This window comes from Haliotis rufescens, unplaced genomic scaffold (genome assembly GCF_023055435.1).
Source record: "Haliotis rufescens isolate VD_foot unplaced genomic scaffold, xgHalRufe1.0.p SCAF_9, whole genome shotgun sequence".
NCBI classification, from domain to species: domain Eukaryota; kingdom Metazoa; phylum Mollusca; class Gastropoda; order Lepetellida; family Haliotidae; genus Haliotis; species Haliotis rufescens.
The window spans coordinates 18,855,755-18,869,978 of record NW_025964383.1 but is presented as its reverse complement, the minus strand read 5'-3'; the positions used below and the strand labels follow the sequence as shown (position 1 = coordinate 18,869,978).

The 14,224-nt window shown below is 38.8% G+C and overlaps 2 protein-coding genes across 2 annotated transcripts; one reads left to right on the top strand and one right to left on the bottom strand.

The window, feature by feature from the left end:
- The first annotated feature begins 4,469 nt into the window (after positions 1-4,469).
- On the top strand, positions 4,470-8,213 carry LOC124126186. The gene is made up of 4 exons (XM_048391324.1): positions 4,470-4,925; positions 5,178-5,284; positions 5,449-5,575; positions 6,223-8,213. The coding sequence occupies exons 1-4, from the start codon at positions 4,617-4,619 to the stop codon at positions 7,315-7,317; spliced, it is 1,638 nt and encodes a 545-aa protein (XP_048247281.1). The 5' UTR covers positions 4,470-4,616; the 3' UTR covers positions 7,318-8,213.
- Positions 7,650-11,742, bottom strand: LOC124126185. Its single transcript, XM_046489557.2, has 4 exons — positions 11,394-11,742; positions 10,747-10,919; positions 9,379-10,249; positions 7,650-9,073 (listed from the first exon to the last, which is right to left on the bottom strand). Exons 1-4 carry the CDS (start codon positions 11,569-11,571, stop codon positions 8,757-8,759), a joined length of 1,539 nt encoding a protein of 512 aa, XP_046345513.2. The 5' UTR covers positions 11,572-11,742; the 3' UTR covers positions 7,650-8,756.
- Between the last annotated feature and the right edge of the window lie 2,482 nt (positions 11,743-14,224).

Here is a 14,224-nt window from a genome sequence, read left to right as displayed (position 1 = left end):
GATGAAGTTTGAAAATAGAAAATATGTTGAGAGAGAGAGAGAGAGAGAGAAATGTTTATTTTTGTGTCACACGCACAAGCCGTCATGGTAAAAACATTTGGCATAGTACGATGTCAGAACAAAAGCTTGTACATCCAGCCTATTAGGCTTATGAGACACATTAAAATACAAGTGTATCCATTGTGAAATAATAATAAAAATAATAAAATAAATAAATAAATACAATATTATATATACACAATACTGTGATCATTGTAATGTTTGTTTGTTGCTTAAGGACGAACTCAGCAATATTCCAGTGTCACAGTACAGGGCTAACGATTACACTGCCTGTGCTGGAGTAACGCCTCGCCCAAAGACAAACCGACTCGTATTAAATTGTATAGAGTGATGTATTAAATTGTATAGAGTGACGTTGAGAAAACCAATAACAGGCATACCCATTGCATTAAGGCGTCTTGTTGACTAAGGTAAACTAAACTGACGTCTAAGGAGTTTATAACACTAAGTTATAAACCAAGTTTAAGCATTAGGCAGATACAAGACTTTTAGTAGAGTGAGTGAGTATGGTTTTACGCCGCTTTTAGCAATATTCCAGCAATATCACGGCGGTGGACACCAGAAATGGGCTTCACACATTGTTCCCACGTCAGAATAAGAACCCGGGTCTTCGGCTTGACGAGCGAACACTTTAACCACTAGGCTACCCGACCACCCCAGATCCAAGTAGAACTCGCACAACCTGAGATACGCCTAACAGTCGAACAGTCACTAGTAAGCAACACTCGTAGTATGTGTTGTTGCTTGTTGTTGAACGCCGCACTCAGCAATATTCCAGCTACATGACGGCAGTCTGTAAATAATCCAGTCGGGACCAAAGAATCCAGTGATTGACATCATGAGCATCGATCTACGTAATTGGGATACGATGACATGCATTAACCAAGTCAGCGAGCCTGACCACCCGATCCCGTTAGTCGCCTCTTACGACGAGCATAGTCGCCTCTTACGACAAGCATGGGTTGCTGAAGATATAGTCTACGCCGGATCTTAATACGTGCATCACGCATCTCGACACTGCCTATCTCAAACAACGGATAACGCGACACGTTTCGACGATACCAAAGATTTCGAGTTAACAAAACATGAAGTGTCTGTCGAGGTACAAATTCTACCTACAGCTCCGGACATTTCCTACGTCTTGTATCCACATCAGTGTTCACCGCGTTATCATCCTTAGTATTAGTTTTAAAATCTTGTTTCTGTTGAATAAGACACCTATTTCAAGTAGTCATACACTTTAATTCATAAGTTGCTTTATATATTTCCATTGCTTCATTCTACCTATTCAAGGGGGCACGGGTGGCACCAGTACGTCGAATACGGCACCTGACCTTGGTCTTTTTTTGACCGATCCGAATCAAGCATTATTGTGTTGGTAGAATGTAAATGTGATCTGAAAAAGATGTTTATGTGATTGGTTGAGATAAGTGTTGTCATTAACCTAACTTATTCATACTTCATCTAGTTAAGTCCCACATACCTCTGGGGGCACGGGTGGCCCAGTCGTCTAAGGCGCCGCAATTCGCTGTGCAGAGTTGCGTCCCTTGGGCACGCCAGAAACCTATGATTGTGGGTTCGAATCCCGGTTCGCCCCGATTATGTTTCTAGGTTTGTCAGACTATACCCGTGCTCGTTGGTTTCATCGAAGTGGTAAACGTCTGAGACCTGCATCACTTCGGGCTTTCCTCCCACATTAAGCTGACACGCCGTGATATGACTGGAATACTGTTAAAAGCGGCGTTAAACCCAACTCACTCACTCACTCTACCTATTCAATGCGTAGTGCTATAGTAAACTCATTCTTGTTACATGTCATTTTAACTGGTATATGTATTTATTTTTTCATGTATGTATCTAAAATGTAAACCAAATCTCAAAATCGGGTAATAAAGTATTATCTTACCTTATCTTATCTTATCTTATCTTATCTTATCTTAAATACAATTAAAATATTACAACGGATGCCATCAACCAAAAGTGTATCCTTTCGTTTGCCCGGCAGTTTGCTATAGATATAAGAATCAATTATAGATAAACGAAAATATATGTCACTCTATGACCTTGACACAGTTTTCAACACTGCAGATCGTGCAGAACACGGGTTTTCTAAAATTCCGAGCACAACATCGGCTGTACTAGAAGCTCTCGTAAAATCTCCGATATTTTATTTCTTTATTTGTTGTTTAACGCCGTACTCTGCAATATTCCAGCTTTATGACGGCGGTCTGTAAATAATCGTGTCTTGACAGACAGGTGATTGACATCAGCATCGATCTACGCAACTGGGGTGCGATGAATTGCATCAACCAAGTCAGCGAGCCTGACCACCCGATCCCGTTATCGCCTCCTACGACAAGCATGGGTTGCTGAAGACCTATTTTAAACCGGATCTTCACGTATCCGAGAAGTCTACAATTCTACAAGTCCGTGAACTTAAGAATCATCATAATCATCATTATCTACAACTGATTTAACGAATACATCGTGACACTTATTTCGTAAAGCGGTATAACAACATACTCATAATACCGTATTACCTCCACTAGACGACAGTATATAATAGGCGCTGGGGAAAACACAAACTTGGAATACATACTCCGGTATCTGATACGTGGCACATCTCCATTTAGAAGTCATGGGTTATTTCCATTTACAAGTCAAGAACTATCTCCATTTTCAAGTCATAGGTGATCTCCATTAACAAGCCATGAATGATATTCAGTTACAATTACGTCATGAATGATCTTCATTTACAAATTGTGAATGACCTCCATTTACAAGTCATGAATGATCTTCATTTACAAGTACATGGCGTGAAAATGGAGATCATTCATGACGTACTTGTAAATGAACATCATTCATGACGTACTTGTAAATGGACATCATTCATAATTACGTCATAAATGTTCTTCATTTACAAGTACGTCATGAATGATCTCCATTTTCACGTCATGGATGATCTTCGTTTACAAGTACGTCAAGAATGATCTCCATTTACAAGTCGTGGATGGTCTCCATTTAGAAGTCATTCAATGAATAAAACACGGTAAAGAAATGGAGGACTAGACGCTTCTGTCCCAAAAACAATCAGCATCGTTGGTGCCATCCATTAGAGTTTAAGGAGAAAGGGACAACACATGAGGAACAACGTCTATAGAACCTACATCAATGTAGACATCGGACTTTCGTGCCCAGTTTCCCTGGAGTTGAAGCATGACGCGGAGAGTATATCATAAGGGTAACGCTATTTTTCGGGGCATTATCATTTGCAGAAGCCCGAGGTTTTCCATTAACTGCCCGACGAAGGAGGGCAGTTGAAAAGATCGAGCTCTTCTGCAAATGGTAATGCCCCGAAAAATAGCGTTACCTTTATTATAGCCAAAATGGATGGAATTTGTTATCAAATAAAAAGAAACAACAATATCGGTTTTCAAACATTTACTGCAATCAACACGAATGTCACTGACCCACTTTTACAAACATGGAAACGTCATAGAACAAACCAGATGACGTCACTATTGAAAGAGACGTCACCTATCCCTATCCTATGACGTCACACAACAACAAGAAATATGGGGGTATTATCAAGTTACAGTTAAGTTAAGTGGCCCGCTCATTTTTGATAACATACGAGTGGTTTAAGTAGAGATTACTACAGGAGTGTCTGTCAGATACCATTGATCTTACAACGAGTTGTTTCAAAACGTATCTAACGAGCGAAAGCGAGTTACATACGCTTTGTAATAACGAGTTGTGAGATCAGTGGTGTCTGACAGGCACGAGTGCAGTAATCTGTTTCTTACACACCCTAAAATCGCACCTTTTTGGCATCGAACCGATGCATTTTGTCTATTCTCATGATTGCAGTAGCGCATTAATACATAACACCACTGTCATAAGTGACGTCATCCTATGTACTGCTTACTGCTCATAAATAATGTGACCCTACACAAAAAGGTTTCCGCCATATCTGTAGATTATCAAGGCGATGGTAATGCAAACTAGACAAAAACAAAGAACACTCTGGGTGCCGAGTAAAAAGTGTACACCTCAAAGAAATTACCAAATACGTACAACAATGTTTACTTCCGTATGACATCACTACCGGTGACCGACTTTTACAAAATGGCGTGTTCACTGACAACCGTATGCGGGATTTCCAGAGGAGGATTTTCGTTGATTGAGGGATCGTATATACATAAATGTGTCACGTAAGTAATCAGAAACATTCTGACAATCTGCGTACTGTTATTTGTTTACCATGTTTTCCAATGTGACAATGGGAATTAGTCAGAAATGCAGATAACTAGTACCGTCGTCGTGCGTGATTTAGCGTCAGTCATGGCGTCACACAGGACGGAAAGCTTTACGGCTTCTGAGTTTGAAATATACGTGATCTAATAGATGAGTTGCAGCAGACTTGCTGTTCCGTCTCCGGTCGCGCATGCGCATCGTGCGTGCGGCAAAAGACCACGGAAGTGAACCGCGCTGTCAAGGTCAGAGCTGTCAAACTTCGCGCTGCCGTATTTACGTTCCGTGTTTACACATTTATCATGAGTACCTACTACAAACATCTTTGTGCAGTAGACAAGCTTCGTTACGAAGAAAAACTTAATTTACTTGGATTTTCGCTAGATTGGGAACCATATATCATTAATAAGTACTGGATTGACGACGTTTCACAGTGGCCAAACTTGCAGTATGGCGACCTGTACACGTATCTAATAGATTCGCCTGGTCCTTTTACCAGAAAGAGTTTGCGATGTTTTCGTTCACTAGAGGCCTATACTTTGTTTGAAAGTGGATGGGTTCATACGTGTCTCATCAGGTACAACTCTTCACAGACCAAGTGCATAATTAAGGTAAGTCATCAATGTTAATATTTTTATCTGAACATGCATTATATAAGGCCTATATATCGTGGCATATAATTCTATGCGGCGCCATAGTATGTGTTTTCCATGGTCAGTGTACTCTTAATCCATAGTTTGTGTGTAAACAAAAAAAAAGATCTTATTTAGAAACCACTGAATATCAAATATTATAATCAACCAATCGCATGAATGTCTGTGACAGCAATATATAATTTTTTTAAATGTTGATTGATTTTTCAGGCCAAGGTTCACAGATCCCAAGCTGTGACAGAGAAGCCCCATGAAGCCTGGGTTGGTCTGGATAAGAGTGGCAGGGTGGAGTGTGCACACTATACATGCATGGCAGGGTATTAGATTTATTTATTTAATAAATATTTCTGTAAATAGGTTTTCTTTCAAATATGATCATCTGTTGTGGTAAATAAATCCCATTGTACTCAATTTCATATATTTCAGAAAAAATTTGTAAATTAATTGTTCAAAGTTTAGTTAAATGTTTGTTCAAATTCAGATTGGGTGAAGTCTGTTCACATGTTGCTGGTATCCTATTTAAAGTGGAGGCCTGTGTACGATTTGAGTACAACAAAGTTTCCTGTACGTCCATGCCCTGTTCCTGGAATCAGACATTCACAAAGAAGGTAAAATGCAAAATATGAAAATTGAAAGAACAATATATTGGTGTTGATTTTAAACCACAGTTTGTCCCATATTCCTTTATAACGTTTTAAACAAATTGGTTATGGAGGTTGAAAACTTTTTCATTGTTGAATTACATTACTGACTTAGTCTAAAAAAAATAATAGTGTTGGTTCTCAGGCACCGCCCGCATTTTCATAAAGTTCGCTGTATGTTTCGTGTTTATTTCAAATTTTTTATTTAAGAAATCCAACTGTATTCCAGTATTTTACTCATCAAGGAATACAATTATGTAGGGAGGCCATTTCCCTGGTTGATTGTACACAATTGTATTATTGATTACACAACTGTTTATTGGTCATATACTAGTTTGTACAATAACAACAACAAAAAAGACACCGCCCACCCACACTATATTTTCAAAAACCATTGCCTGAGAGCCAATTCTTTTTTCTTTTTTTAAGCCTTATAAAACATAATTTAGAATATTTGCAAGTGTGTGTTGGTGGTTTAAATATCAGGCTGATTTGTATTTTTCCTCAAGACAGACAAGTTTGAAAACATGTCAGTATTTTATAACTGTGTAATGTGATTTTTTAACTTAAATGTGAAATTCCTTTCAGCAACTGTATGTGAATATTTTTTTCAGGTTGAACCAGCTATGGTTGCAGACATAAACTTCTCCAAAGTCAAGAAGGTGCACTTGGCACCACCTCTGGCCCAGAGACAACCAGTTAAATTTGCAGATAGTTCTAGTCTTTTAGTAAAGTTGAGAAAAAGTGTACCCTCCGCAGCCATATTTACTATTACTAACCCTGTTATTACCGACTGGTCCCAAGAAGAACATGCCCAACTTCCTTCTCCACTATCACTTTTATTTGATGAGAAATATAAACATTTGACTGAGGCAGAGTTGAAATGTAAATGTGAGAATGTTTTTTCTGATGAGTTAAAAATAACACAGCAGGAAGCTACAGTGTTGGAGAAAGAAACCATCTGTCAGAGTGGATCAGCTACCTGGTTTGAGTACAGAATAGGACGTTTAACTGCCTCTAATTTTGGGAGTATTTATCATTGTCAGTGTAAACCCAGTCAGGTTTCATTATTGAAAAAGACAATGCAATATGACCAAACTACTGACTCTGACAGTAATAAACATGACCAAGCTAGAGTGTATGCTCCCTGTGGGTGGGGTTTGGACCACGAAAATGACGCTCTTGATCAATATAAAACTATTATGATGTCTGGTCATACCAACCTTGTCTTACAGAAATCCGGTTTTGTCATCAACCCAGATTTCCCCCACTTAGGTGCTACACCTGACTCATATGTGACATGTGACTGTTGTGGTAAGGGTCTTGTGGAGGTTAAGTGTCTCTTTAAATACAGAGACCAGCATCCTTGTGAAATTTGTGATAATCAGTTCTATCTAAAACCTCATGTAAAATATGATCCTGTTTGTATAAACTCGCTTCAAACCAGCCACAATTATTATCATCAGGTGCAAGGCCAGTTACATGTCTGTGATATGAATTATTGTGACTTTGTTGTCTGGTCCAGAAAGGGTATCCATATTGAACGTGTCATAAAAGACACTACATTTTGGAACTCACTGAAAGTGAAATTAGATTTCTACTTTTTGAGAATTGTTTTACCTGAACTACTGACTAGAGCACATGACCATAAGATGAACCATGCTCACCCAGTATCCAGAGAAAGGCGTCGCTGCATAATGTATGAATAATACAATGCAATGTATGTACATCAATGCTTGTGGTAAGAGGCGACAAACGGGATCGGGTGGTCAGGCTCGCTGATTTGTTTGAACTGTGTCATCATATCCCAATTGTGTGGATCGATGCTCATGATGTCAATCACTGGATTGTCTGGTCCAGACTCAATTATTTACAGACAGCTGTCATATAGCTAAAATATTACTGATTGCAGAGTTAAACAACAAACAAACAAATGTACATAAATGCATTTTTAATGTTACTGTCCATTTATAGTACCCTACAAAGCCAAAGTACACTAAATTAAATCTCAAAGTTCATCAATTAATTTTTTTCCCATTTGTCTACATCATGTTCAGTTGTTCATGAACTTATTGTTACACATCACACATCAATAATTATGTTTGGAAGCACTTAAGTTGTAGCACTTGTGTGGAAAGAGTGATATGCAGCAAATATAAACACCTAATTTCTTAGTTTGTTTATATGTGATAAATAATTATAATAATAATATGCTATTTATATTGCACATGTTTCCACCCCACTCAGGGGCATGCTCAAAGCGCTATTACCCTGGTCACTGGGTCAATGTGCACTCAAGAATCATTCTCAGCTCCCTGGGGATTACTGTAAACAGCTTTATTTCTTCGCCGTTAAAATATTCCGAATACCACACCAAAGACAATACTGCGACGAGATATTTTTGCGAGTTGATGTGTTGATAATTGATTACTGTGAGGTAACAGTGACACTAATTGGTCTGTTAACACTGTCATTTGTGATGTATTGTGTGACCATTCTGCATTCATTTGTGTTTTTAACTTATTGAGTAACTTGTGGTTCTGGTTGAAGATTTCAACGTTTGATGACGTGTTGCAATGAATAAAGTATGTATGTATTATTTATACTTATTTTTGCTTTTTTAATTTTTGCGATTGAGTCTCGTTCGCAAAACTCGCAATAATAAAACGGTCGCAAAAAATTCCCTGTTTACAGTATACAACCCAAGCTGCCTTTTAGGCGATAGAAGGTTAACAACCACATTGTCATCTCATCCTAACGGGTAACCATTCACTGCTAGGTGAAGAGAGGCACATTTCAAACAAAGTCACTTGCCCAAGGAGACGCCACACGTGTTACATGTGCTTCAATGCGTATATAATTCACCTGTCATGATAAATGAAATATTAAGACAAAAAGCTGAATATATCTGTACATTAATAAATGTTGATAACATCAACAGTTCCTTTTTTTTGTATCAAAAAGTGTTTACGATGTACCGGTAATTTAACATCTACTTGTTCAAAACTAACTTAGCAGAACAAGGATATAGAACATAGCAATAGTACTAGGATCAATTATGTTTATCATGTCAACTGAAATTGATCCACTACTCAGCACAACTTCATTACCAATACTTATGTTATATACATGTATACTATGTAGACCACTATTCTAGTATTGGAGGACACAGGTTCACAAGAGCTGCGCATACTTGAACCATCTTTCCAACAGTGGTCTCTGTTGAAGTGTTCGCTTTCTTGACAAGAGTGATAGGGAGAGGACCTTTCATCACACCCCAGTCTTTCAAACGGTTAATCACTCGCTCTACATGTATCCGCACATTGGAATATACTCTGGATGTTTCAACTTCTTGTCTTGACAGCTGGTTCTTGCCTTTTGTGTACGCTGGTACCATAAGCTGTGCCCCTCGAGTTGCTAATTCAGTGTCGATGAAAAAGCCCCTGTCAGCCAGAACAACATCACCTGTAGAAATGTATACAACTTCTAGTTATATAATAATTACTGCCTACATTTATACATGCACAAATACACATCATATTTTCAAAATGTACTATGCCAAGAATGTAATCAAAATATATTCAAGATTCCTTGGAACATTTGCACTAATTATTTTATGAAATCTTAATAAAAATGTCTCTAGCTAAAACTATCTATATGCAACCCTGATTCAATGCTTCATTGATAAAATACCAATTTCCTCGCGAATAAAACTATATCAGGAAATATATATCCAAATTATTTTACAAATACCATTGATTCATGTGTACCTGGCACAAACTTGTCAATGATGCCACTTGTGAGAGTTATGATCTTGTCACTGGCTCGTCCACCCCATACAGGGGACAGAAAGATGATGGCTCCTGATGGACTGATACCAATAAGGAACTTCACTGTGTTGTGCTGCTTGTACCTTGAGTAAGTCTGGGATCTGGCTTTGTTGTTACTGGCTCTCTCGATGAAGATTTCTGTACAGTCAATGATGCATCTTACTCTTCTGAAAATCTTGTTGCGGAAACACTTGGGTAGGTGCATTTCAATAGTATCAGGCCACAACACTAGTCTTCCAAGGTGGATGTACAGTACATCAAGCCATGCGTGAAAGATCCTCGTAGCCGATGACTTAGATATACCAAACCTGTATGCCAAGTCCTGCATGCATAAATTCTTCCTCAATTTCATCAGAGTTAGGAGGAGTTCATCCTCATCAGAAAGCTTGTTCTTCTTCCTATTGACATGATGAGAAGTTTCGCTGCAAATGTCCATAAATACACTAACATTCTGTAGACCTGTATAAAATGACAACTGTTTGTCATTAGTTTTTTTAATGTTCTTCATGCAGCATACTCTGGTATTTTCCACTTTAAGCTCTGATACAGTTTTCTTCAATTTACATATGTCAACTTGTAAGGACTGAACTAGGGTCTGTGTGAGGTCAACTTGCTTTTCCAATGTGCTGATGTACTTCTCCTGGACACGGTTGGTCATCTCAAGATGCAAGGCATATTCTTTCCAGGAAAGCAGGTCTTCGATCTCGCGGTTCTGTATGTTAGTCTGCGATGATGCAGGATAGCAAGATCGAGCTGTCATCATTGGATCAGTCTGGACACTCACACTGACAGGGCTGTTATCATCATCAATCTGCAGAAACAATATAAGTCTTTACAACTTAGCACAGACATGCTTTGTAATTATGCACATTATCAAACTCTTTTGTGATACACATACTGTCTTTTACAATCAAATATTTGTAGTTGACAAAAACAACATAATTTACAATTGTATTTTTTTTTACATAATATGTGTATTTTTAATTTAAACAGTACAAAATTATCTTCAACATGTTCAAGAAAACAAGTAACTGTGAGAAGATCAGGGTTCACTCTAGGAATTTTCTGACATGGGGCCCTTATGTGAAAATTTCAAATAACTAGAGGTACAACCACACTGGCCCGTACAGCACAATGTTACAATGTCCCATTATATTTGAAAATGTGGTGGTTTTTTTCAAATTTAGGAGCTAAAAGCACAAGGCCTCACCCTGGAAGATTACTATAGTATGTAAAGTATAATTTTACTTACACTAAACTAAAAGGTATATGGTATTCCATGAAAGTAATACATCAGTGAACACTTACACTAGCAATAGACAGAAGAGCTGATGCAGCTACACTGCGCTGAGCGTTCTCTTGCCTCTCTTTCAAACGGTTCTGCCTGTTTATTCTCTGTTTTGTGGTAGCAGCATTCTCTGTTTTGAAGGAAAACAGACTTGGCACATAGTCCGCATCATTTGGATCCTTTGAGGGACGACCTTTGCAAGTAAAAGAAAATGCACAATTTATAAGAAAGTCTTAAGACAAACGTACATTTAATTCTAAAATACCAGGTAGATCAATATAAAAATCCATTTAGATATCTACCCAACCTTGATCTATTAGGCAACCAAAAACAGTATGTCATTGTTGTTAGTGTAATAAAAGAATTGATTAAATGTAATTAAAGCTGCGTCATAACAAACATAAGTTAACTACAATTATACATAATCTTCTTCAGTTCCTAACACTCTACCGTAGCCACGGGCCCAGCTAGCAAAGATGTTCATGAGATACCAACTTTGGAGTTACTTCCCTTCACGTCACTTTGAACGCCAATGTGTCATATGATCTAGGTCATGACAAAATGAGTTTTGTTACCAGACCTTCATTTTATGAAAATATCTACCTTTTAGATGACGAAAAGAATGTACCATCAAGTCAAAAGATAAAAAATATATATATTGCCATACCTTTCTGAAAATGCTCGTTGCAAATGCGGGAATATTCGGTTGGTGTCCAGTCTTTGCGGCGAATGGCAAAAATCCATTTCTTACGAACATCTTCCTCTTTCGGAATTCGAAAGAATTTATGGTGATTTTCCCCACCCCCACGATTACTGCAGCCGATAGCGCAGCAACTGGCAGGCATTTGGTACGAAGAAATGATACAATAGAATCGCTGGTGTGACGTTGATTTGTGGCGGAAAAAACGTAGGGCACTTCCGTGTGTTTTTGCCGCACAGCGAAGTACGCATGCTCGGAAGTTCCTGTTCTGCGCGTGGGTTACTATGGTTAATGCTGAGTCATTGCGGATCTGCAACTCATCTATAGGCGTCTCATAACCGGCATTTTGTAAACACAATCCAATATGGAGGAACGTACACTTCGGCGTTCGTGTATGCGTATTTTCCAAAACATTCTAAACGATTCTAGGCTTATCAGCGACGTTGCAGAATTGTTATTAGATTTGATACCCGTGATCACTAATATGCTATTTTTCTACTTTAATTATTCGAGTAAATATCCGATGTTTAGATTTTTAAACACAGTAAATAACGCCGTTAATTGTGATTTGGCGAGATTTACAATGTACCCAATTTTCATAAGTCACTTTCAGTAATTCTGCTTTGCCTAAAATGACAGTAGAAATGATAAACAGAAGCGTTGATTCAAAACTGTGAAGTGTATTTAGTTTTCGTGATGTTTTTTTTAATCTTATTCGACTTCGAAGTGAGGGTTGAAGAGGGGAGACATATCTGTCGCTGTGGCATCCAGGGGGTTGGTTTACACTCTGAAAAACGATAACGTTGACATAACAACAGATAATGTAACTGATAATAATAACAAACAAACTCGCAGACGAGGACGAGTTTGTTTATTTTTATTATTAATTAGATCTACACGGTCCTGTTGTTCAATCCAGACGTTGGTGAACATTCGACTGAAGCACGAGCAACTTAATAATGACTTTCACTAAAGAAAGTAGTCCGTCATCATCTGACCTCATGTCATCACCATGGAGTAGCCAGTCACGGGCCTGGAATTCGATCTCACACACTCCGTCGCAGTGGTGACTCAGCATAACACCACTGCCACAGGCTAATTTGCATATCACGTGACCGGACTTTTCTCTTGTTTGTAAACAAACGCGCTTTTTCAGAAATCAGTATAGAACGGACTAATGTAAGTATTTGGGGGCGCTTTACATATTGTTTTGCATAACTATATAGATATGCTACTACAACTGCGACAGTGAGTTGCATGACAATATGTATTTATGCATCACAGTGACCGTGTCGCTAGCTCTCCGTTGCGCTTCGATGACAGCACGTGGAGCCGTACAACCAATGTAAACATAGGATAACTACGCAAAAACAAGTAGATTTTTGCGTATTTGCATACTTTCTCAATGAAAGTTAACCATTCTTTGACATTTGTTTATGAAAATGTGTAGACTTGTCAAACATGAAACGGATGAAAAGCATATGCAATATCTTGAATGGACTGTGAAAGATGTGACGAATCGTCACATGGCGCTGGCCTGTGGCAGAGGTACTATGCTAGCTGGCGGCCGGTCGCATGGAACTCTGGGTAGGAGAGTGGTTTGATACCAGTTATCTCACATGGGTTTCTCACCCACAGGTGTGTAAGAATTATAATTCTATCCATTTTAGCTATAATAACGGTAACGCTATTTTTCAGGGCATTACCATTTGCAGGAGAGCTCGATCTTTTCAACTGCCCTTCTTCGACGGGCAGTTATGGGAAGACCTCAGGCTTCTGCAAAGGATAATGCCCCGAAAAATAGCGTTACCGTTATTATAGCTAAAATGCATAGAATGTGTTATCAAATAAAAAGAAACAACAATATCGGTTTAGAAACATTTACTGCAATCAACACGAATGTCACTGACCCAGTTTTACAAATATGGTAACGTCATAGGACAAACCAGATGATGTCACTATTGAACGTGACGTCACCTATCCCTATCCCTATGGCGTCACCTAACAACGGGCGTCATAATGGCCCGTCGTCAAGCAATATGAGGGCATTATCAAGTTACCTGGGGTCATTTCTGACACCAGGGCAGTTTAAGGTAATTCTTTCTATTTAGTTATGCAGGACAATAAAACGGGTTATAGCTATAACGCCACCTCAGCAAAACGTCACTGGGCGAAAACGGCACCGATTGGCGAAAACGTCACCTCGCCTCAAGCGAAAACGGCTACTATTTCCTGGCGAAAGCGGCACCTTATAATTGTGAAAACTTACATTAGAAATAAGCCTCTACTCCAACTATTTTCAAACTTAGCCTGTACGCAACTCAACTTATTGTGAAAACATAACATGCTTTGAAGTAAAATAAATGGAATTAAACTCACATCGTCACTTACAAACACAAATAATTATGAAATGTTAAAACAAGCTAACATTTCAATTTACACGCCGACTCTGATTGGGAGGCGCGACTAACTTATTGTGGAATATTATATGCTTTGAGTGTGAGTGAGTTGGGGTTAACGCCGATTTTAACAGTATTCCAGTCATATCGCGGCGTGTCAGCTTAATGTGGGAGGAAAGCCCGAAGTGATACAGGTCTCAGACGTTTACTACTTCGGTGAAACCCCACGAGCACGGGTATGGTGCTGACAAACCTAGAAACATAATCGGGGTGAACCGGGATTCGAACCCACAATCATAGGTTTCTGGCGTGCCCAAGGGACGCAACTCTGCACAGCGAATTGTGGCGCCTTAGACGACTGGGCCACCCGTGCCCCCTATATGCTTTGAAGTTTTAGTG

Bases quoted from the DNA above. Each gene is read 5' to 3' on its own strand.
- LOC124126185 (XM_046489557.2), bottom strand. From the start codon at position 11,571: ATGCCTGCCAGTTGCTGCGCTATCGGCTGCAGTAATCGTGGGGGTGGG. The intron at 10,920-11,393 runs GTATGGCAATAT...TTACTTGCAAAG, and splicing joins CAACGAGCATTTTCAGAAAG to GTCGTCCCTCAAAGGATCCA. The intron at 9,074-9,378 runs GTACACATGAAT...ACATTTCTACAG, and splicing joins CATTGACAAGTTTGTGCCAG to GTGATGTTGTTCTGGCTGAC.
- LOC124126186 (XM_048391324.1), top strand. From the start codon at position 4,617: ATGAGTACCTACTACAAACATCTTTGTGCAGTAGACAAGCTTCGTTAC. The intron at 4,926-5,177 runs GTAAGTCATCAA...TTGATTTTTCAG, and splicing joins AGACCAAGTGCATAATTAAG to GCCAAGGTTCACAGATCCCA. The intron at 5,576-6,222 runs GTAAAATGCAAA...TATTTTTTTCAG, and splicing joins ATCAGACATTCACAAAGAAG to GTTGAACCAGCTATGGTTGC.